Source organism: Citrus sinensis, chromosome 8, assembly GCF_022201045.2.
Source record: "Citrus sinensis cultivar Valencia sweet orange chromosome 8, DVS_A1.0, whole genome shotgun sequence".
NCBI classification, from domain to species: domain Eukaryota; kingdom Viridiplantae; phylum Streptophyta; class Magnoliopsida; order Sapindales; family Rutaceae; genus Citrus; species Citrus sinensis.
The window spans coordinates 28791599-28815519 of record NC_068563.1 but is presented as its reverse complement, the minus strand read 5'-3'; the positions used below and the strand labels follow the sequence as shown (position 1 = coordinate 28815519).

Here is a 23921-nt window from a genome sequence, read left to right as displayed (position 1 = left end):
TAAGAGGATGCTGAATTTTGTTGATCGTTTCTGTATTTATAACTACTTTCACCAAATGTCAAGAACTACTATTTACGATCTAAAGCTCAGACGAAGTTGATGCCCAATAATTCCTCATATAAGGAAACCTGAAAGACACGGATAAGTTCATTGAGACCGAATTCAATCACTCCAGCAAATACGCGTCACCTCTATGACATACACATCATATAGCCAATGAACAAAATTCAGCAATTAATGTCTAGGAACTGCTTTGAAAGTTGTAAATATGCTTGTATGAATCCCACAGCCACAGAGACACAACTTCAAATGATTTTCTCTTTTAACTTCCCAAAAATTATTTCTGTCAGTGGTTTTCTTCATTTCTTCTTTAGGTTTCACCTTGCACATTTCAAAGCTATTTATTTTTCATTATGATTTTTCTAGTTTCATGGGCCTAGTTGGCCCAATTAGACTACCCTTGCATGGTAGGCATGCAAAATATAAAAATAACTGCGTTATGGTTGTCGTGCATTCATCATAGCCAATACTCATTAGTCATTAAGTACTTCGCCTTATTTGAAAACTAAGAAATAGAACTGCGCTTCGCGCGGCTTTAAAAATATCAAATTAAAAATTAAAAATTTGATGAAATTCAAATTTCTTAAGAAATCATTCTGATCTCTTCTCAAAAGGAAGATTAAACAAATTAATTTTGTATGTTTATTGCAATAATAATAACGATCGCACATAATAATAATAATAATAATAATAATTGGCACCTGACGACACTGAGGCTCATGAGCATTCCACAAAATATAAGTTTCAATTGCATCGAGCCCTCCATCCTTTGCCTTCTGTATAAGATTTGGCCACATCTGCACAAATATAACGCATATAGAAATAAATCATATCAAATTTTACATATTTTAAGAATAACAATGCTGTTGGATCCAAAAATATTGCCCATAATTTTTCCTAAACATGACAGCGCACCGTTTTGAATGTGGGATCATGTTTGGCTTGTTAGGAAAAAAAATTAAGATAATATTTTCGCAGCAAAGTAGCTTTTTTTTTGGGTTAAAAGAAGAAGAAAATGTGAAAGTGCAAGTGATTTGAGAAATTGTAAATTAATTATTTGCATACAGTACTTGTGGACTGCCACGAAAATATAATGAATTGCACCAGAGAAGATAACTCGTCGTTCTCCATTAATTATAATGGTAGTTGCATCATAATCGACTTGTGTGTTGCTGATGATGACAAGCAAATGAAACTTAAATTTAGAATAAGAAGAATTAGGCCATAGTGACATTGTTGAGGGAAGATGAAAGAACCTCTCTTCCTATGTTAATTAATTAATGTATTTTAATCCACTAAAGTTTAATTGCTAGCATAATAAAATTTGAAGAAGCCAAAAGACACTAAATAAAAGATTGCATAATTAAATATGAGATTATGACATTAAAATTAGACCCTTATGGCATTGTTGAAGGAAGATGAAAGAGCCTCTCTTCCTATGTTAATTAATTGATGTATTTTAAGCTACTAAAGTTTAATTGCTAGCATAATAAAATAAATGAATGTTTCAAAAGATTTATAATTAATTATTATTCATGGTTACATATTGTTGGATTTCAATAGAAAGAGGAAGAGACATTAAAATTATTAAAATTAAACTTAGGCACTAGTGGCATTATTGAGGGAAGATGAAAGAACCCCTCTTCCTATGTCAATTAATTGATGTATTTTAAGCAACTAAAGTTTAATTGCTAGCATAATAAAATAAATGAATGTTTCAAAAGACTTATAATTAATTGTTATTAATGGTTATATATTGTTGGATTTAAATAGAAAGAGGAAGAAATAATGATGCCACAAATCTTAAATATTTAATGTTTATAGAGTTTAAAGAAGCCAAAAGGCACTAAACAAAAGATTGAATAATTAAATATGGGATTATGACATTAAAATTGGGCTCTAATGGCATTGTTGAGGGAAGATGAAGGAACCTTCATTCCTATATTAATTAATGGATGTATTTTAAGCCACTAAAATTTAATTGTTGTCATAATAAAACAAATAAATGTTTCAAGACTTATAATTAATTATTATTAATGGTTACATATTGTTGAATTTAAATAGAAAGAGGAAAACACATGTAATCATTTATAATCTAATAATTATTTTCTATTTTTAATATTTTGTAATGTAATTATTTTTTAATTTCAACCAATTTATTAGATAATAGAGAATATGGGAATATTAGAAATGGTGGTGCCACATCAACTTTTGTAGTCCCAACTTTTTATATATATATATATAGATAGATTAGTTTATGTATTTTAAGGCACTAAAGTTTAATTGCTAGCATAATAAAATTTGAAAAGGCACTCAACAATAAGTTGCATAATTAAATATGAGATTATGGTATTAAAATTAGGCCCTAGCGGCATTATTGAGGGAAGATGAAAGAACCTCTCTTCCTATGTTAATTAATTCATGTATTTTAAGCCACTAAAGTTTAATTGCTAGCATAATAAAATAAATGAATGTTTCAAAAGACTTATAATTAATTATTATTAATGGTTACATATTGTTGGATTTAAATAGAAAGAGGAAGAAATATGTACAAAGAATATCCAACAATATTTTAGATATTTTAGATAATAGAGAATATAAAAAGATGAGGTTGAGGGAAGGTGAAATAACCTCTCTTCCTATGTTAATTAGGTGATGTATTTTAAGGCACTAAAGTTTAATTGATAGCATAATAAATTTTGAAGAAGGCAAAAGACACTCAACAAAAGGTTGCATAATTAAATGTGGGATTATGTCATTAAAATTAGGCTTTAGTGGCATTGTTGAGGGAAAATGAAAGAACCTATCTTCCTATGTTAATTAATTCATGTATTTTAAGCCACTAAAGTTTAATTGCTAGCATAATAAAATAAATGAATGTTTCAAAAGACTTATAATTAATTATTATTAATGATTATATATTGTTGAATTTAAATAGAAAGAGAAAAAAAGGATGAAGAATATTCACCAATATTTTAGATATTTTAGATAATAGAAAATATAAAAAGATGAGGAATGATATATATTAATAAAGTTACTATTTATTAAATGAGTTAAATACAATCAAATTAATTATGAAAAGATGAAAAGCCAAATCTAAAAAAAAATTCTCTATTTATTAAATAATAAAGAATATACAAAGAAGCAAAATGGTGATACCACATCACCTCCTCAAGTCATAGCTTTATATATATATAGATATATTACACATGTTTCTTTTTTCCGTCAATTTTATACCGAGAGAGTATGTTTGGGATTGTTTTAGAAGGTTAAATAATCACTTATTTGATCATGTAATATTTAAAAAGTATTTGGTAAATAATTTTAAAATAAATTATTTGAAAATCTTATTATCAGATAATCTTTTTTTTTATACTAACTTCTAAAAGCCTATGAAAGTAGCTTCTAAAAATTTAATTTTTTAAGAATCCAATTTTATGATGCTTCATACCTAAATATCCTTACTTTAATTATGTATTTTCAAAATTATTCTAAAACTCAAAATAATATAACTAATTATTATTTTTATTACTAATAATTTTCAAATTTAATAGAACAAAATTAAAAAAAAAAAAGAACTGCCAGTGACGTTTCCGGCGCCGTCGCGGCGTTTGCAAACAAACTTCTTAGGCAACATCGCTAATACTATTAGATTGAAAATCGTTTGAACCATGCACATTGGCATCTTCGTTGGAGAAGGAAATATTATGGCAGTGCATGTGCTAAACAAATTGTGTTGAGTCATCAGATTTAACTATTTAATTGCCTTAAATAAATCCTATTTATTAGGAAAGTAACTGTTAGCTTAAATATTTCTTCTCCATGATTCACGATCTGTTAGAGTGGAAAATGGGTAGTTTGTTTTTCAGTTTTCTTCCCCTGCTTTTGTACGACTATAAGTCAATTATTTTGCATTTGAATCAAATAAGAATTATTCTGCAATTCTACAGAGTTGTGTGCAAAGCCTCTTATACCCAACAAAACTGGTATCAGAGCCTAAGGAACTGCAGTTTTCTTAGAGAGATTGATATTGCAGAAGAGTAAAACACGAGTTTGAGTGTCAAGAAGATATTCTGAAAGAAGTTCTTTTGCTATGGCAACAGAGAATAGCTTTGTTCAACCTTCCATACCTCGGTTTGATGGTTTTTATGACCATTAGTCAATGTTGATGGAGAATTTTCTGAGATCGAAGGAATACTGGAGCTTGATAGAAACTGGGATTCCCACAGTTGCAGATGGAGCTCAACCTACAGCAGCAGAACGCAAAGCCATTGATGAGGCAAAACTCAAGGATCTGAAAGTGAAGAATTACCTGTTTCAAGCCATTGACAGAACCATCATTGAAACCATCCTCAATAAGGAGACATCCAAGAGCATTTGGGAGTCAATGAAGCAGAAATATCAAGGAACTACACGGGTGAAACGAGCGCAGTTACAAGCACTTCGCAGAGAATTTGAGATACTGCAGATGAAGGGAGGAGAAACTGTAGATCAATACTTTGGTCAGACATTAACCATTGTTAATAAAATGAACGCTCAGGGTGAAGATATGAAGCCCATTGTTATTATCGAGAAGATTTTGAGATCAATGACTTCAAAATTCAACTATGTAGTCTGCTCTATTGAAGAATCTCACGATCTCACCACAATGAGCATTGATGAGCTTCAGAGTAGTTTACTTGTTCATGAGCAAAGGATGCAAACTCCTTCAGTAGAAGAGCAGGCTCTTAAGGTGACACATGAAGACATAAGTGGAGCAAGGGGCAGGGGAAGAGGAGGCTTTCGAGGAAGAGGAAGAGGTAGACAGCCATTCAACAAAGCTTTGGTGGAATGCTACAATTGTCACAAATTAGGACATTTTCAACATGAGTGTCCACAATGGGAAGGAGGTGCCAATTATGCAGAATTAGATGAAAGTGAAGAAATGCTTTTGATGGCATATGCTGACTTCAATGATGACAAGAATAAAGAGGCTTGGTTTCTTGACTCGGGATGCAGTAATCACATGAGCGGAAGCAAGGAATGGTTCACTGATATTGATGAACAATTTCGTCAATCAGTGAAGCTGGGCAATGACACAAAGATGGCAGTAAAAGGAAGAGATAATGTCAAATTTCAAGTCAATGGAATTACGCAAGTCATCACAAATGTGTATTATATGCCAGAATTAAAAAATAACCTCCTAAGCATCGGACAACTACAAGAAAAAGGGGTTACAATATTAATTAAAGATGGGGTGTGTGGAGTTTATCATCCAAGGAAAGGGTTGATCATGCAAACTACAATGTCCACCAACAGAATGTTTGTCATCCTAGTGACAAAGTTGCCTACAAACTCAACCTGCTTTCAAGCTATTTCTGAGGATAACACACATTTGTGGCATTGTCGTTATGGGCATCTCAGTTTCAAAGGATTGAAAACTTTGCAGCATAAAGAGATGGTGAAGGGGTTACCTGTAATGAAGATGCCGAGTAAGCTATGCACAGATTGCATGATAGGGAAGCAACATAGGAAATCAATACCAAAGAAAAGCTTGTGGCGAGCTACACACAAGTTACAATTGGTGCATTCTGACCTCTGTGGACCTATCACACCTGCTTCAAGTAGTGGAAAAAGGTATCTAATCACTTTCATTGATGATTATAGTCGAAAGGTGTGGGTTTCTTTTCTGTCTGAGAAATCTCACGCACTTGAAGCTTTTAAAATCTTTAAAAGTTCTGTTGAAAAAGAAACAGGTTGCTCCATTAAAGGGCTTCGAACAGATAGGGGAGGAGAATTCACCTCGCATGAGTTTACTGCATTTTGTAGTGAACATGGCATAAACAGACAATTAACAGCAGCCTATACCCCTCAACAAAATGGAGTGGCGGAGAGGAAAAATCGAACCATTATGAATATGGTTCGAAGCATGCTATCCGGGAAGAAAGTTCCAAAATGTTTTTGGCCTGAAGCAGTTAATTGGATTGTTCATGTTCTTAATCGAAGTCCAACATTAGTAGTCAAAGACAAGACGCCGGAAGAAGCATGGAGCAATCACAAACCAACAGTTCACTATTTCAGAGTATTCGGCTGTGTTGCTCATGTCTTAGTACCTGAAGCAAAGAGAAAGAAACTTGATGATAAAAGCATCAAATGTGTCATGCTAGGAATGAGTGCAGAATCCAAAGCATATCGTCTCTATGATCCTTCAACAAACCGAGTTGTGATTAGTAGAGATGTTGAATTTGAAGAAGACAAATGCTGGGATTGGGGAAGAAGTACTGAAGCAGCAAAGCTGGATGTGTTAGATTGGGGAGAAAGTGAAGAAGAAAGCAATGATGATACCTTTGAAAGTGAAGAAGAAGAAGGTGATGAAGCTGCCTCAAATGATTCATCAAGTTCAAGCCAATCTTTGGGGGAAGATCAGGAAGTAGGGAGGACACGGAGCCAACCCACTTGGATGGAAGATTTTGTAAGTGGAGAAGGTTTGTCTGAAGAGGAAGAACTAACCAATTTTGTGTTTTTTACATCTGTAGCCGATCCAACCACATTTGAAGAAGCAAACAAAAGTGCTCGATGGAGAAAAGCAATGGATCAAGAAATGGCAGCAATTGAGAAAAATAACACTTGGGAATTGACCACCTTACCTGTTGGGGCAAAAACTATTGGAGTCAAATGGATTTTCAAGACAAAGTTGAATGAAAATGGAGATGTTGAGAAGTACAAAGCCAGACTTGTGGCTAAAGGCTATGCTCAACAATATGGGATTGATTACAAGGAAGTTTTTGCTCCAGTGGCTCGTTGGGACACCATTCGAATGGTGATTGCTCTTGCTGCTCAAAAAGGCTGGAATGTGTATCAATTAGATGTGAAGAGTGCATTTCTGCACGGGGATCTCAATGAGGTAGTCTATGTTGATCAACCACAAGGGTATGTGAAAAAAGGAGATGAACTGAAGGTTTATAAGTTGAAGAAAGCACTGTACGGGCTCAAACAAGCTCCCCGAGCATGGTATAGTCGAATTGAATCTTATTTCTTCAAACAAGGCTTTGAAAGGTGTCCACATGAGCATACTTTGTTTGTGAAACAAAGTGAAGGAGGTAATATTCTCATTATTAGTTTATATGTTGATGACCTCATATTTACTGGTAATAATGAGAATATGTTTGAAGAATTTAAAAAATCTATGGAAAAGGAGTTTGATATGTCTGACTTGGGCAAGATGCGTTATTTTCTTGGAGTTGAGGTAGTTCAAAATGAAAATGGGATTTATCTTAGTCAGAAAAAATATGCAAAGGAGGTATTGGACAGGTTTGGAATGAGAGAGAGCAATCCTTCTAAAAATCCTATTGTTCCTGGATGCAAGTTGACTAAGGATGAGAATGGAGTGAAAGTTGATGAAACTGAGTATAAACAGGTAGTTGGGTGCTTGATGTATTTGGCAGCTACACGACCTAATCTTATGTATGTTATAGGTTTAGTGAGCCGCTACATGGGGTGCCCGACAGAGTTACATATGCAAGTAGTAAAAAGGGTGCTCAGATATCTCAGGGGAACAGTGGATTTGGGACTGCAATACAAGAGGAATGGAACAAACAAGTTGGAAGCATTCACTGACAGTGATTATGCAGGGGACTTAGATGATCGAAGGAGTACATCAGGGTATGTTTTTATGCTCAGTTCCTGTGCAGTTTCATGGTCCTCTAAAAAGCAACCAGTGGTCACATTGTCTACAACTGAAGCTGAGTTTATAGATGCTGCCTCTTGTGCTTGTCAAGGAGTTTGGATGAGAAGAGTTCTTGAAAAACTTGGTCATACTCAAAATGAAAGCACTGTTATTCACTGTGATAACAATTCAACCATTAAGCTATCCAAAAATCCAGTACTTCATGGCCGAAGCAAGCATATAGATATCCGTTTTCATTTTCTCCGTGACCTGACCAAAGACGGAACAGTGGAGCTTGTGTATTGCAGCACTCAAAACCAGATAGCAGACATCATGACAAAACCGTTAAAGCTTGAAGTATTTGAAGCACTTCGTGAAGGACTTGGGATGTGTAGTGTACGAGAATAAACTAATTGCAATTGTGCAGTCAGTTTAAGGGAGGATATGTTGAGTCATCAGATTTAGCTATTTAATTGCCTTAAATAAATCCTATTTATTAGGAAAGTAACTGTTAGCTTAAATATTTCTTCTCCATGATTCACGATCTGTTAGAGTGGAAAATGGGTAGTTTGTTTTTCAGTTTTCTTCCCCTGCTTTTGTACGACTATAAGTCAATTATTTTGCATTTGAATCAAATAAGAATTATTCTGCAATTCTACAGAGTTGTGTGCAGAGCCTCTTATACCCAACAAATTGTTCCAACCACCACTCAGCGTCCAACAAACGACGACGAATTGATGTGCACCACCATGAATATTAAACAGATCGGCAACATCTGACCATGAATATGGCGGTCTTGAAACCAAAAGCAGCGGCTAACGGTGGCCATGAACTTAGAGTGGCGTGTTCTCCTCCATCACCCCTCTGATGCAGGAGAAATTTCCACCGTTGAGTTGAGTAGAGTATGAAATTTGTGATCGATGGTGCCTACTTAATCAATTTGTAGTATATATTTTGAAAGTCGGCGACGGCACTGACGCCGGCAACAGAACCTCTAACATTTTTTGATATTTTATATAAATATTTATTGGTAGAATTATTTTATTTTATAGAAAGACAAGTTTATATATATTTTAAATAAGCAATTGATAAATACATTTAAAATTTTAATTAAAACTAAAGATTCTATATCCTGTTACAATATAACAAAATTTGTACATTTTGGTAATTGTACATAAACACTCTAATTTTAATATTTTGATTTACCAAATACATTTAACAAGTCATTTTAAAAGTAATTGTACATTTGTATTATAATCTAAATTTATCAAACACGTTTAAAATTATTTACAAACCTGATTATTTAAAAATCTAATGTAAAAGTGATTGCTTGAGAATCTAAAGCAATCTCAAAACTACCCCAAGTACTCATGAACTCTCATTGATTTAATTTTTTTTTTATTTGTTCAATTATTTTTTATTTAAATTATTCAATCATAGATATCTAAAAAGGGGTCTAATTATGTTAGAACCGCTCAAAGGTAGAACACATTTTCATAACCACACGATCAAAGTTATAATAAGTATTTGCGTGTGTGACTGAGATTCGTACTCCACCATAGATTAAATTCAACATAGTCATAACCTATCTAAAATAATAAGTTTGCTTGGTACGGTGCCTCGTACTCTCCATTAAAATTCTCTAGTTTATGTTACACCCAAAATTTTCGTTACTAACACATTATTGTTATTATTTTTTATAACTTCAGTTTTTCAATCAATCACATAATATATTATAGGTTAGAAGACAAAACACACACTCGATGAAGTTAACAATAAAAAAACTTCAAAAATTTGAAATCTTTTACCGATGAATGTGGGTGAGGTGTTGTATTTTAGTCACTCTTCCCATCCACAAATTTGCATACGCCAACTAGTGATTTTATCTCATACGAACCATACACGGATTAGAAACTCATGGCAACTTTATCCCAAAATATACCTCATGAAGTGGGTAGTTTAGAAATATGGAACACACCACATCAAGAAGCAATCATGCGTATACCCAATGATATGATCCAAATAGATTTCTTGTACTCTTCAAATTAAGGCTTTAACTTTTCCGTTGTGTCGATGGCAATCATGTTACCAAGTGTTTTCAAATTTCCATGACATTCTCAAACAAATTTGTCAACATCTCCTCCAACACTATGTTGCGTTAACCAGAAGGCTACCACTTTTATTTACCTAATTCCAGCTGGCTGACTAAACGGCGCCGTATTAGAATATCAACCGATCCCACCCACTTAAAAGAGTTTGTGTATGAGATTATCCCAAGTCCAAGAGATGTTGGAAAGACATCTGAGCATCATATATATCATATCCAAAATTGCAATTCGCAAGCTGACAAACTGTTTACGAAGCATCAAAGGAAAATAACAAAACCCATTAAATTTTATTTTGAAAAAAAAAATTGCAGTTATCATTTTTTATTTTTAATTTAATGGGACCAACAAATTGGCTTGCATAGTGGACCCCTGCTTCTGTCTGGGTTTGGTGATTTGGTCTCACATGGGGCCTCGTTTGTCTCAGACTCAAAACAAATTACAAATGTTTGATCTCAAATTCTATCCGTTAGAAAAGCACCGTGCATCTATCTATCATTCAAAGCGCTGCGTTTTAAGTCTATCTAAGAGGTTCAAATTTGAAAAGAGTTATGTTGGGCGTAAAAGGGAATTGATAGGTTGATGCAGGAAGAAAGCGGGGCAAAAACTTTTTGGGGAAATCGCGTGATAACAATGACATTTCTTGTTTTTTTCAGGTAAGAGTTCGTAGCCTCTTCCCATCTCCCACTCATCTTATCTGTGTCAGCTTTGTTGATCATGACTTTCGTGTAAGCAAATATTTAATGCCTCCTTTCTTTACAAGTTTTTTTTAAATTTTTTTTAAGGTATGCTCTCTCTCTCTCTCTTTTTCCTAGATAATTTACAAATTACTGTGTAGAGCTCCTACTGTTCAATAAAAATTATAGTTTTTGTACCCTCAAATTTTTTGACTGAACATCTGCAAATCAAATATCCGTGTAAATAATTATTTAGTTTAAGAAATCTTTTTTAATGCGGGCATCTTTATTTTTTTTATGAATATATTTTTAAATCGTGAGTTTTAATAGAATTAATTAAACTACATAATTTTATAATTATTAAAAAATAATTTTCTTAAATCATACGATTTAAGAACGTATACGTATTAAAATAAATTGTATACGTTCGCATCTGAAAATAAGCAACTAAATCTTTAAGACGTATAGTTAACTTTTATCCACCAGCTTAAGTTTTTGGATAATTTAATTTCCTTAACATACTAAGTATCAGTTTCAGTTCTCCACGCGTAAATTTTATTTCAATTGCAACTTTTTGATTCATTTATCATAAGTTGAAAAGCAAAAACAAAAACCAAGTTCGAGTCCTTTTGTTTCCTTCTTTTTTCTTTTTCTTTTTTTGGCTTTCACATGGCTTTTATGACTTTTTTACTTCAAAAAGATTATTTCACTTGAAACAATTGGTTTGTTATTGGTTTAAGAGCCAATTTTTTTTTTCTGACTGGCATTGAGGGGGCACTTTCAAATCACGCGTTTGGACGAAAGAAAGTTATGTGAAGAGCATCAAATTTTCTATCAAATCGAATCAGCCAAATGAAAAATAGGAAAAGGTTTTCAAAGGTTGCTGCTTAAGGTTTCGACTTTCAAGTTGAACCGCATAAGCTTCCAGCCCAAATTTGCCCACATTAAGCTTTAACAACCGGATTCCATCCATCATTAGCTGTAAACCAATTTGATCAAATCCAGCGCGTAAGGTCACACTCACACATTCACACTTCTATGATTGGTTTAAGATTTTAATAATAAGCTCTAGCATTATCTTCGTCAATGGCCCGTGTTCTACGGTAATTACAAAAGTCTGAACATACAATCAGAGAACTAATAATAATTAAAACTCCCCTTTGGAATGGAAGTTAATGGCAGCAGAAAGTATGATGAATAATTATTAGTTAAGCAAGCTAAGGAGACAAGTAGAATGGACCATTAAACCAAAAAAATGCCCCCACAAACTCCCCCACTTGTAACTAATAAGGCATTAAACATCAATATTTGCAGAATTTTAACAATGTTGTAGATTAGTCACAGCTATGTTAATCAAATACTTGAAAAGAAACATAAAAATTGCCTCAGAAATTAGAAAGCACTTTTAGATAGATACACAAGTAAAGTAACCATCTTGATAATTAATTGGCAAAAATAGAAAGAATAAACAAAAAAAAAAATCAACCTAATGTACTGTGGGCTTCGGGTCTATTACTGGTCTGAAAGCTGAATGTTGTAGGTGAGGAAGCCAGCGGCAGCACCTGAGAAGTGCTGGAAGGATATTGCTGTAGATGGTGACCAACAATGAATTTAAGAAAAGAACCTTCTAGCACTTCAGTGGCCAGATTTGATGATGTGTTAAGAGTTTTAACACCTGAATCTAGAGCGGAACCCTCTGTTTTAGTTACCCTTTGCTCAGCTTCTTCAATCAATAATCTCTTAAACAACTTCTCCTCAGCATCTCTCAAGAACTTGAGCTTTGGAGGAGGTGAAGATCTCAACCAATTCAAGTCAGCGTCTGACGATGATTCGAAGAGAGGATTGAATCCGAGGTGGTGATATGAATCCAAAGCATTCAAAGTCGTTGACTTTACTCTTGGAGAAGCCAAAGGGGTTAAAAAAGGCGAGTCGATAGCTACCATAAGGTCGCTTAAACTTCTGGTTCTTGACCTTCTTCCACTTCTATCACCTCCTCTAGATTTGCCATCATCAGACTCCAAATCTTCCTTTGTTTCCTCTTTGATTGTGAAGAGGAATCTTGGTGGGCCCGCTAGATTGTGCAGTCTCATGAGCTCTGACACCTCGCTTTCATCTCCAAAAGCTTTAAGCAGCAAATCTTTGCTTGTGCCCAACTCTGGGTCTGCTAGTTCGTGGCCGCCATTGGCATTAATTTGGCCTCTCTCACGATCTTGAGTGTGGTCGCTATGCAAAGATGAGGGCTTTTTCCAACAGAAGAGTTGAATGAAGTACTCCTTTGCATAGTTGCCGTACTCATCTTCAATTTCTTGTCTGTGATTGATTCTCTTTTTCCACCATAACACATAGTACAATTCTGCAACAAGAGCTAAGAACAGGCAACCAAATACTAGACTCAGACCAATACCCAATCCACTGAATGACGCCATCTTTTGTCTTAAAAATTCACATCAAAACAACACATACTAACTCTTGGGTTAAAACCTTCAATATATGAAATCCAAGTACCGAATTCAAAAAATTACCAAACTTCTCTCTCTATAAGGGAAAACGATAGAACACAAAAAACAAGATCAAATGAACTTTGCTGCTTTTTTTTTTTTTGGGGAGCAAATTCACATTCTAAGATTCCTCAAGTTAAAGGAAAAGCACCATAAATATAAATATTGCCTAAAACACACGCTCAAAGGGAATCCGACCGCTCGTGGAAACTTCGATACAATATAACAACTTACCTTACAAGTACAAAAAAGAAAAAAATAACAGCAACCCAGAACCACATATTGTACAGCTCATTAAAAGATAAAGCCTTTGATAGAAAAAAGATTTTGAAAAAAGGCAGAAATAAATTTTCAAATTTGGGCATAAAAAGTAAAAACCAAAGAGAGCTGAAAGAGAGACGCTTATATGATTGGGGATATGGGCAAAATATTGGAGTGGTGTGTGTGTGTGTGTTATGGTTGGAAGCAGAGCAAGCTCACATGGGCTTTGTTTGTTAGGGCGTGTGTGTCATTTAATCATAAGATATATTCATAACTTAATTTGCCACAAATTAAAAAACAAAAAAAGAAAAATTAAAGACTGGCATGATAAAATTAAAATAGTGGCAGGTCATTGCATCATCCAAGCGGTGCTGCCACGTCATCTGATTGGGTTAGAGTACCCTGCCAAAAAATACACCCGTCGCCCATAAAGATCTAGCTGGGGGTATTTTTTTTTTTTCATTTGCTCGGTGGAATGCGACGACTACCTGGAGTGGCGAAGCTTTTGTAAAGCTTGCAAGTGCTTTTAATGTTGATGCTCAGCCAAACAAGCTACAAAAACAAATGCTTGCGAATGAGAATGTATGTTGAGAACTTGAGATTTAAAGTATTTTTCAATTAAAGTACCCAAACGTATATCAAATGACTATATTAATATAAATAAATTTATTAAAAAGTGCCACTCAATTAGAAGGGTTGTATTTTTTTAAAAAAAAAATTAAATTGACATAATTTCTTTTAAAGTTTAAATGGATTTGAATATAAATATCTTAACAGCATACTTATTTTTCTTTTTCTTTTTTAATATCATAATATAAGTGACATATTATTTCTTTGTTATAATAACAAATAAATAAATTTCTTTAAAAAAGTCTAAAATTAATAGTATTTCACACTTAAACATTTAATAAACAACTTTTAATCTTACTTACGTACATTTTTGAGTTATACTCAATTTATTCTAAACTATGCTTTTAATTTTATAGATTGTTTTTAATATCCTTAAATTATGTTATAATTGTATAGATTTAGATATTTCAAATTTGAGTAGACTGTTATTTTTAATATAATATAGTTTAAAATTATATTTGGAAGGAAAAAAAAATTATCGTAAGTCACTTGCTCTCATTACTAAAAAGACTGCCAAGTACCAAACAAGTCTCGTGATAAATATAAATATGAGGTATTAGATATTGTGAAAATCGCCAAGCACATGTGTGTTTGCTAGGGTCCAAGGTTGACGGTGCACTTAGCATTTGCAGAGGTGTTTAGATGCTTTTACTCATATTCGTTCTTCTTTTATTAAGTCAGTGCTTGTACTTTTCTTACAAGAATAAAGTTCTACTTGTAAGATGCATTGTTCTTTGTTTCTTGAAAGGATCATGATGCATATGGGATCTCTACTTTCCATAAACATAAAAACGAATAACCTTTTATATTTATTATATTTATATTAATTATAATTAATGTAAAAGCTCAACCTAATATACAAGATTTAAGAAAGTCATTCTTTATTAATGGAGTTAAGCCTTAACTTCTGCATTAATAATAATATTAAAGAAAAAATAGGATTATAAAAAGACTAATTACTAATATGATTATGAAAAATTATATACATCTCACTAATCAATCTCATTAGAACAATTTTTTTTTAATAACTTTATCGTTAATTTAAAATTTTAAAGGTGTTTACCAAAATATTTTAACATTTCTTGACGCTGATGTGAAACTGGAAACTCAGAATTGGCTCTCAATAGTTACTTTTTTACAAAACTAACTTTCATTTTCTAATAAGAAAATACAAATATATTTTCATTAATCGGGCTTAGAGAGCCATATTTCTTCTTAAGTAAAATAATAAATATGAATCTTATGGCTCATACGTAACATCTAGTGGGCCCATAAAAGTGATGAATCAACGATTACTGAAATATTTAATCATGACTCTTCATGACTCAGAACTGATCATTGGCTGGCGTTAGATTGGATTTGGAACGCCAGTCCAACCCATTAATCTAATTTTTCAAAAGATCCATCCCGCGTCAAGTCTTTGTACAAGCTTTCGTTCCATTAAAATAAAAAAGAAGGTAATTTTGAATGGTCATAATTCATAATTTCATATCATAACTTTTTTCAATGATTCTGACTCTCTCTCTTTCTCATTCTTTTTAATATTGCATTAAATTTACTTATAGTTGGAACATACATTTATCGGAACTTACCTTAATCTATAGAGTTAAAATTCAAAGCCAAGCACATGATATGACGAGTAAGTATCTATCATTGGGCTAATTAGTGGTTGGCTTGAATGATGTTCTCTACCATTTGAGAAAGACAATCTAATTTATTGAAAGTAATTTGAATAAGCTTGTTATTCATAATTGTTGCACAAATTTTATATTTTGCATATTTGCTCCCAACGTCTCTTAAAATTACTAGCAACGGGCGCTGGATTTTCCTGATAGCAGTAACAACTAACAAAGATATCAAAGGGTACACTTGTAAACTTACATTCTGGAGGCTTAATGCTCGGATAATTATCGATTGGAAGTGCCTTCGAATTGCACATTCTTGGGAGTTGTGAGAAAATATATTTCTGGGTTTCCAATAGCCAAACCGACCTTAGCTCAGTTGGCAGAGCGGAGGACTGTAGTGGGTGATCCTGATGGCTATCCTTAGGTCGCTGGTTCGAATCCGGCAGGTCGGAGGTTCTATTTTTTATCCATACTTCTGCAGAAAGTTAGAAACAATCAGAAGCAGCATGCGAAGAGCTAAAAATGTCTTTTTCCTCAAAGCATAAAAGACAAAATGCAAAGCCATACTCCTACCTTTGTCTATTTACTTTTTGCAACAAAATATAACTCAATTTGTTCAGGTGCTTCCCGTACCATGTCTCCATAATTCTAGAGGCTACACGCACATTCTTGACATAAACAATGGCATATGAAGCTAACATGAGAAATTCAAAAGGAAATTTCACGCCAATTGGTTTCAATATTATTTTATTATATTATTTTGGTAATTACCTTCCTTGACCGGTAACAAGCAAGAAGCTTCAGATACCCACCAATATAATAGTATGCATAAAAACTCCTTTAAAATTGCCCGAATTTCATATCTTAATGTTGGTCCAAAATTTCCCAAACGGAAGCGGCCAAATGCATTAGGTTAGAGGCATTGTCGTATTGCGACTAAAAAGATAAGATGATAGAAAAAAGAGAAGCCTACGAGCTATAGAGGGAGAGAGCGAGATACACCAGCTAGCTAGCAATCTCTATCGAATTTGATGCCAAGTGAAAGCAGAGAATAGGCCGGGGGTGGTGGCGGTGGTGGTGTTGTGCTTCACGAGGCGTCGCTTTAAGGTGGCGGCAGTACTTCCCTCATAATTAATATAGTTCCTCAAATAATAACCTATAATTAATGGAAAGCATAACATATGCACAAGAGTCAGCATTTAAGTTGCATGCACAATGATCTCATCGGCTAACCTGCTCCCTATTTGATTAACCGTGTGACTGCGGCCTTTAATAGCTCGTTGACATATACCTTCATATATTTTAAAAAGGGAATAATTAAGGGTTTTAATTAATTAATTAATTAATTAAGCTTGATTACACAGTAACCTAAGTTACAATGGACTGTAAACGATTCAACTTCAACGTACACATACACATCCATTTTTCTTCTGCAACAATCTGAAATCACTTCAATTCCCAAAGCCTAGCTCTTACCTACACCTTACAAACCCAACCGGCTGTCTTTTTCCCTAAGCAAATGACATTTATACCCTTCTTTCCTTCTATGGCGTATCCTACGTATTTTGCCAGTCAGTTTCTGTCATTCCCGAGACATACGAAAAACAAAATTAAAGCCAAAAATGAGAAAAGAAACACGCGGACGCGGGCACTTTGGTCTTTGCATGGTCTCTTCGTTTTTGAACCAAAAGGCCTCTCACTCTTTCTCTCCCTTAGCCGCTACCCTCCGTGTTTTCAGAGATGCTCAGCACCAAAAACAATACGCATGTCAATACACACAAACACACACACTTTCACTCTCTTTCTTCCTTTTGTTTGACTCTTAATCCTTTTGCCTATAAAAAAAAAAGAAAAAGTACAAAGCCAAAGCCCATGCAAAATGAAAACAAAACTCACAAGCTAACATTTTTAAAAATCAGTCTCGTTTTTAATTTCTCTCTGAAGTCCCTATTTCAGTAACCCTAATATATATGGAGGGTGATGGTGATAATAATAATAACATGGACATGGTTAGTGGTGGTGGTGGTGGTGGTGGAACGACTCTGTCGAGTAGTTCACGATGGAACCCGACAAAAGAGCAAATAAACATGCTGGAATCCTTGTATGCGCAAGGCATTAGGACACCAAGCGCTGAACAGATACAGCAAATAACAACTAGGCTTAGGGCTTATGGTCACATTGAAGGAAAGAATGTGTTCTACTGGTTTCAAAATCACAAGGCTAGGCAAAGACAGAAGCAGAAGCAAGAGAGAACCGCTTTTATCAATCGTTACCTTCACAAGTCCGCTCATCAGCCTGCTCCTCTGTTTCCTCCTTCCACAAACGGTTAGTTATATATACATATACAAACACACACACACACATTGAATTTGGGTCACGGAATTTATGAATATGCTTTTATTTTTTTAAGTTTTTTGTTTCTCAATTCCTCCTGGGTTTCGTAGTTCGTATCTTTCTTTTAATTAATAATTATTTTAGTCAGGTTATAATTTTTGTTCCAAGCTGTCTTCTTTACATGCAAATGGGCTCGATTCTTGCGTTGAAGACTGAACGTAAAGTGGCTCTTATCTAGTGGTCGTTTTCTAGTAACGTGTTTAAGATATTGTTTTAGCCGTTTGATTGCGTGAAGCATTTTGTTTTTGCTTTTCTCACTGCCAGGCCTCGTCTCCATCCAACTGATTTGCTTCCTAATTCTTTCAATCTCCTTCTCTTTGCCCTTCAACATTTTATTTGAACACTTCGAGAAATTAAAGAGTCTAACGTGGGATTTTTCCTTTTTCATGTTCAGTAGTTTGTGGGCCATATTACTTACCAAGGAATGATTTAGGGTTCTATCCACAATGCACCAAGGTGTTAATCCCTGGTGGGTCAAAGATGAGAGCAAAAACTGATCAGGAAATGGACAAGACAACCAGTTATGTGGGTGCAGGCTATGATCCTGAGCAACCGGAGTGCAATGTTATGATGCACACCAGTAACATCAACAACTCTGACATCAGTAATCAAGAAACTTTGCCTCTCTTTCCTCTGCACCCAACTGGAATTTTACAAGCAAAAACTAATGCAATGCTGCCTTCAAATTCTCTTGAGAATTCAATAACTCCTTGCATTGAAAAAGATCCTGCTGATCAACCCTTCTTTGATTTTTTCTCTGGCCAAGGATGTGAGAGAACTGACTGAAATCAAAATCATAAGTGATATTAAAACTGTACTAACATGGATCTTCGAATGCTCTTAATGGTGGTTTCATTTTTCTTTTCTTTTTTACCCTTTTTTCTTTTAATTAAGCAATTGCAATGTAGAGATATGGATGGCTCTGGAATTAAGACGAATCTGTTTGTTTCTACTTTCTCTATTTGGATTTAGCAATAAATAAATTATATCAATTTTAGAAAAAGCACAACTCAAGGAGCTCAATGTATACATATTTTAGTGTTTTTTTATATTTTAATTTTATTAATCAAAGGTCCTATGTATAATTAGTAACCTTCATGTCGTTATTTATGCACCAATAACTTTGTTGAAATGAGTTTTTAACTGCCCCACCGAGTAATTGCATGGGGAATGTATACGTTGAATCTGGAAAGTAAAAGAGAATTCGCATCCTTTGCAAGGGCGCCACCTATCTAATTTTGATGGGAGACCAAATCTCATTGTTAATTTATTGGAGAATTCTATAATGCCGTAATAAAGATTACGACATTAATATCATAATAATATAAATATTATAAATTATATATAAAATTAATAAATATAAAATAAAATCAGTAAATTAATATAAAATTATTAATTATTTAAAAAATTAACATTTTTTCTACATAATTTTAGTGAAAAATATTTTATTTATTTACAAATTTTTTTAATTAAACAAAAAAATTACTCATTAATTAAATAAAAAATTATACTGAAAAAAGTAGAATAAGTGTTATTTAATTGGTTTAACCATAAATTCTAAATTTATTCTAGGACATTTTTATATCTTTTATTTTTTATAATAATATTTATTTATTACACAAGTTAATTAAGCACAATTATTTATCTTGATATGGATCAAGCAAAAAAATAATAATAAAAAAATCTTATATTACTAGACACATATGATATATCAATAAAATTATATCTAATTTTGAGTCTTATGTATACTTCATGTAGTTTCAAACTTTTTACTTATACTTAGAGACCATTTACAGTTGTTATTGAGAAAATGCAGAAAGATGCAAAATAATCTCATCTTACAACAATCATGAAAGACATTAAAATAATATTTTTTTAAAAATATGATTATGGGAATAAATTTCATTCTTAACAAAACATCACACTTATTACATAAATACAAAACTAGCATTCTTCAATTTAAATAAAAAAATATAAGGTAATAAACATTAGAATGAGTTTTTGTTTTACAATTATGAACTTTATTTTATTTTTGGTAGTAACTCTTATATTAATTTACTTATTTTACCTTTTATTCATAAGTTTTAGGCATAATCTACAAAATTTATGTTTTATCTTGTATTTAATGTTGATTTACTTATTTTATGTTATATTTGTAAGTTTTCATTTTAGTTACTAGTAATACATCAATTTACCAGTTTTATAGTAATTTACTTGTTTTATCTTCCTTTTACAAGTCTTATGTTCTATTTCTGAAATTTATGTTTTATTTTACAGTTGGTGTTGATTTCTAGTTTTATATTATATTTACAAATTTTTGTTTTGTTTACTATAAAAATATTAATTTACTTATTTTACTTTCCATTTACAAGTCTTATGTTCCATTCCCAAAATTTATGTTTATTTTACACTTAATGTTGATTTGCTAGTTTTATATTATATTTGTAAATTTTTGTTTTATTTATCAATAATACATCAATTTATCAATTTTAAAGTGATTTACTTGTTTTACCTTTTCTTTATAGTCTTTTGTTTCATTTTCAAAATTTATGTTTTATTTTACAGTTAATGTTCATTTATTAGTTTTAAGTTATATTTGTAATTTTTTGTTTCGTTCACTAATAGGACATCAATTTACTAGTTTTCTATTAATTTATTTGTTTCATCTTCAATTTACGAATCTTATATTTAATTTTTAAATTCATATTTTATTTTGCACTTAATGTTAATTTACGAGTTTTATGTTATATTTGTAAGTTTTTATTTTATTTACTAATAATACATCAATTTACCAGTTTTATATTAATTCACTCGTTTTACTTTCCACTTACAAGTCTTATGTTTAATTTATAAAATTTATGTTTTATTTTGTAATTGATGTTGATTTACAAGTTTTATTTTTTATTTATACAATTTATGTTTAATTACGGTATTGATGCTGTAATTGCAATCATGGCATCATAGAATGACCCTTATTTATTGATCTGAAAAGAAAATCAATAACAAACTAAACACGCTTTATATTTATTTATGGGTTTCCTCTCATTATAGATCGAACTTACACTAAGCTACTATTATCAACTTCAAAATATTTGTAGTCTCTCAAAGTTTGGCAGCGTGTTTTTTTTTTTTAAGTAGTTTCATTTAATGAATTTATACTTTACTAATTTTTTAGAAAAAATAAATAAAATAAAAAACTTTAAATATATATCTGAAATAAAATTTTAATTGTTTTCTAATACAACACGAGACTTGAATCTCTATTCATGTAAACAATAATTTATTAGTTCGCTATTAAATGATTTTAAACCGTCTAAAATTTTAAGATATATAATATAAAGTCTATACCTTTATAATTCATGTTTCAGTAGTAAAATGTTGTTAAACTCGCATAAAAACAAAACTAGTTCAAAAACCAGAATAGAACAAGAGTCGAGCTAAATATAAGATCACCTTTTCTGTTAATTCTACTAAATACATTTATTTACTGAACTGTGACTTCATGGAATGGTAGACAAAAAAGAACAATGAAAATCTCGTTAATATATTAATTCATGCGTGCTACTAATTGGGTGACAAATTCGGATGAACATTAAAGCAGCTTCGATTGATGAACAAAATAAGTTAAATAACTTTTGTTTGGTGTGTGAAGATACGACCGGCCAATCTCGTAAATTGTCATCTTCCCATTGAATGTTTGCCAATCTTCCCCCAAAATTTAAAGTCATGTTTAAAGTTCGAAATTCATTAAATAATCAATCTAATTAGATTTTAAAACCCTTTTGTTCATGCATGATATCATGGCATAGAATAAATATAAACATTTCCTCTTCTCGCCAGGCCATTGTTTATTCTATTATCGGTTTTCAGCAGTGTCAGTTTCCATTTTATTTATCTTGGGTGCCCAGTTTATATAGGGCGTCTTAAGATTACCTATTTTGATGCTATGATTCAAAAGGTTAGAGATATGGGATTTTGGATTAGACTAATCGGTTGCTTTCTTTCAGTGAGAAGTTGGTGCTTCTTCAGCATGAGTTGTCCTATATTCCTTACACTTATTTCATGTTCTTTGGCCACCTGTAACTGTTATTCAGCATCTAGAGAGGCTTTTCACTCATTTCATATGGGTTGATACTGATATTAGGAGGAGGATTCATTGGTGTAGATGGCCTTTGGTTCGTTTTCCAGTTGAGGAGGGTGGTTTAGGTGTTTGGTCATTTACTGATTTGGCTGAGGATCTTGAGTTAGCTAAAGCTTTGGTGTCATTTTCGGGATCAACGTTCTTTGTGGGCTTCATTTATGAATGTTAAATATTATAGAGCAGAGCATCATTCATGGTTCAATTTTGACTCTTCTTCTCCTTTTCTGAGACGCCTTTTTTTTATTAGTTATGCAATTGAGCCCTATAAACGTTGGATGATTAATTGTGTGGCTTGTACTTTTGTATGATTGCTAGTTGGATTCTTGCCCCTTATTCTTGTATAATTTTGGTGCAGCATCACCGGTGTCGGTTTCCTTTTATTGGAGGGTACTGTCTAGGATAAGGAAAAGCTTTACGATATTTTACCCTCCTCAGTTGTTGACCAGATATGTTGTTTCCTATCTTTAGAGTGGGTCCGGACCTAATTTGGTGGGATTTGGCTCGTGATGGCAATTTTCAATTGCAAAGTACATGGGAGCCTGGGGACGTAGTTTTCCTGCTTATCTTGTAGCGACGTACTCCTTTTTGGGTTTCCTTTTTCTTTTAGCAGCTGTCACGTTATTTTTTGGCAACTGATGATGCTTTATGCTTAAGGGATTTTTACATAATTTCTCAATATTTTTGTGCTTAGGCCACTAAAACTTCTAGGGATCAGTTTCTCAATTGTCCATAGGTTAGATTCATTTGGCTTCATTTTCATTATATATGGTTCGAGGTTAGTTTCTTTTCTACCTTATGCCTTACTTGTTCATTGGCGACGATGTGCCCTTACTCAAAGATATATTTGGGTTCTTCTTCCATACTTCATTTTGTGGCATGATTGATCATTTTGTGGCATGATTGAACGGGTTGTAATTCTTTCAGTTTTGATTCGATGCCATTTTTTGTAGATATTAGTAGTCTCAGGTTGGTTTCTGACTTTACGCTTGCTAGTTCTACCTCTGATTTTAAACATTTCTGGTTGCGAGGGGTATTGGGCTCTCAATTTGCGGAGGGATTGAGAGTTAATGGCATCGATTCAGAGGCCTTTTAGGTTGGTCTCCTGGTTGCGATCACCATCTGGGTAGTGGATGGATGCACTCGAGGCAATCTTGGGCTGTCTACAGTTGGTGCTGTTTTGTGTGATTATCGAGGTGTCATTTTAGCAGCTTCAGACTATTTTCTTGGGTAGCAACCGATCCTTTATATTGAGTTGATGGCTGTTTACGATGGTTTGGGACTTGCTACTTAGCTTACTAATATGTTATTGAGGAGCCTAATTCGGCAACTATGGTTTCTTGTATTACTTCTCATGGATGTGTGTAGTGGGACTATGTTTATCTTCTTGGTCGAGTCTGACCTATGTCTACTTCTCCCTCTATAGCAGGCACGTTTTTGGCGAGGCTACTTAATTTTGCTGCTAATTTCATGGCTAATTGGGCTCGCACTCATTGGGTGGGTCGGCATTTCATGGATACTCAGGGTTTGCCGATTGGTTTGTCTGGCATCATTCATCTAGATGCGCAGAATGTCCTTCATGTTATGAGATAGTTTTTCTTTTCTTTTATTTTTTTCTAGTGTGATGTTGATTCTTGTTCTTTGGTGTATTGTTATGTCTTTGTTATTTCTCTTAGACTTAGATGTTTTGGTTTATGTCTCTTCCTATATTTCTTTGCTATCTGATCATCTATATTATAGTTAGACATCTTGCCTAAACCCCCACCATCATGGTTGTTTTTACTGGGGGAAGAAAAATTAATATAACCATGTGAATCAATCAAATTGGTAATCTCCAACTTCTCCTGGAGCCATTGGTTACAGATCATACAGTTATACTTATATTAAT

General features: G+C 33.1%; 2 protein-coding genes, 1 long non-coding RNA gene and 1 other non-coding gene across 6 annotated transcripts; 3 read left to right on the top strand and 1 right to left on the bottom strand.

Moving 5' to 3' along the window:
- Window positions 1-11855: 11855 nt before the first annotated feature.
- On the bottom strand, window positions 11856-13464 carry LOC102610518 (uncharacterized). The gene has a single exon (XM_006488238.4). The coding sequence runs from the start codon at window positions 12911-12913 to the stop codon at window positions 11969-11971; it is 945 nt and encodes a 314-aa protein (XP_006488301.1). The 5' UTR covers window positions 12914-13464; the 3' UTR covers window positions 11856-11968.
- Window positions 13465-15862: 2398 nt separating this feature from the next.
- On the top strand, window positions 15863-15953 carry TRNAY-GUA (transfer RNA tyrosine (anticodon GUA)). Its single transcript is given in 2 exon segments — window positions 15863-15899; window positions 15918-15953. It is a non-coding gene; the product is annotated as a tRNA-Tyr (tRNA).
- A 974-nt stretch (window positions 15954-16927) lies between these two features.
- Window positions 16928-18898, top strand: LOC102614105 (WUSCHEL-related homeobox 2). Of its 3 annotated transcripts, none has more exons than XM_052432467.1 (2): window positions 16928-17826; window positions 18329-18898. In XM_052432467.1, the coding sequence occupies exons 1-2, from the start codon at window positions 17472-17474 to the stop codon at window positions 18679-18681; spliced, it is 708 nt and encodes a 235-aa protein (XP_052288427.1). In that variant the 5' UTR covers window positions 16928-17471; the 3' UTR covers window positions 18682-18898. The 3 variants fall into 3 exon arrangements, with proteins under 3 accessions (XP_052288427.1, XP_024958162.2, XP_052288426.1); XM_025102394.2 differs by having other exon boundaries at window positions 16930-17826; window positions 18293-18898; XM_052432466.1 differs by having other exon boundaries at window positions 16949-17826; window positions 18290-18898.
- Window positions 18899-21587: 2689 nt separating this feature from the next.
- Window positions 21588-23728, top strand: LOC127899194 (uncharacterized). Its single transcript, XR_008051156.1, has 2 exons — window positions 21588-23263; window positions 23460-23728. It is a non-coding gene; the product is annotated as an uncharacterized LOC127899194 (long non-coding RNA).
- The last annotated feature ends 193 nt before the right edge of the window (window positions 23729-23921 follow it).

What these genes read in the sequence shown, in the direction of transcription:
- LOC102614105 (XM_052432466.1), top strand. Translation starts at nt 17,472, where the DNA reads ATGGAGGGTGATGGTGATAATAATAATAACATGGACATGGTTAGTGGT. An exon ending in GTTTCCTCCTTCCACAAACG is followed by an intron (nt 17,827 to 18,289) that starts GTTAGTTATATA and finishes TTTCATGTTCAG; the next exon opens with TAGTTTGTGGGCCATATTAC.
- LOC102610518 (XM_006488238.4), bottom strand. Translation starts at nt 12,913, where the DNA reads ATGGCGTCATTCAGTGGATTGGGTATTGGTCTGAGTCTAGTATTTGGT.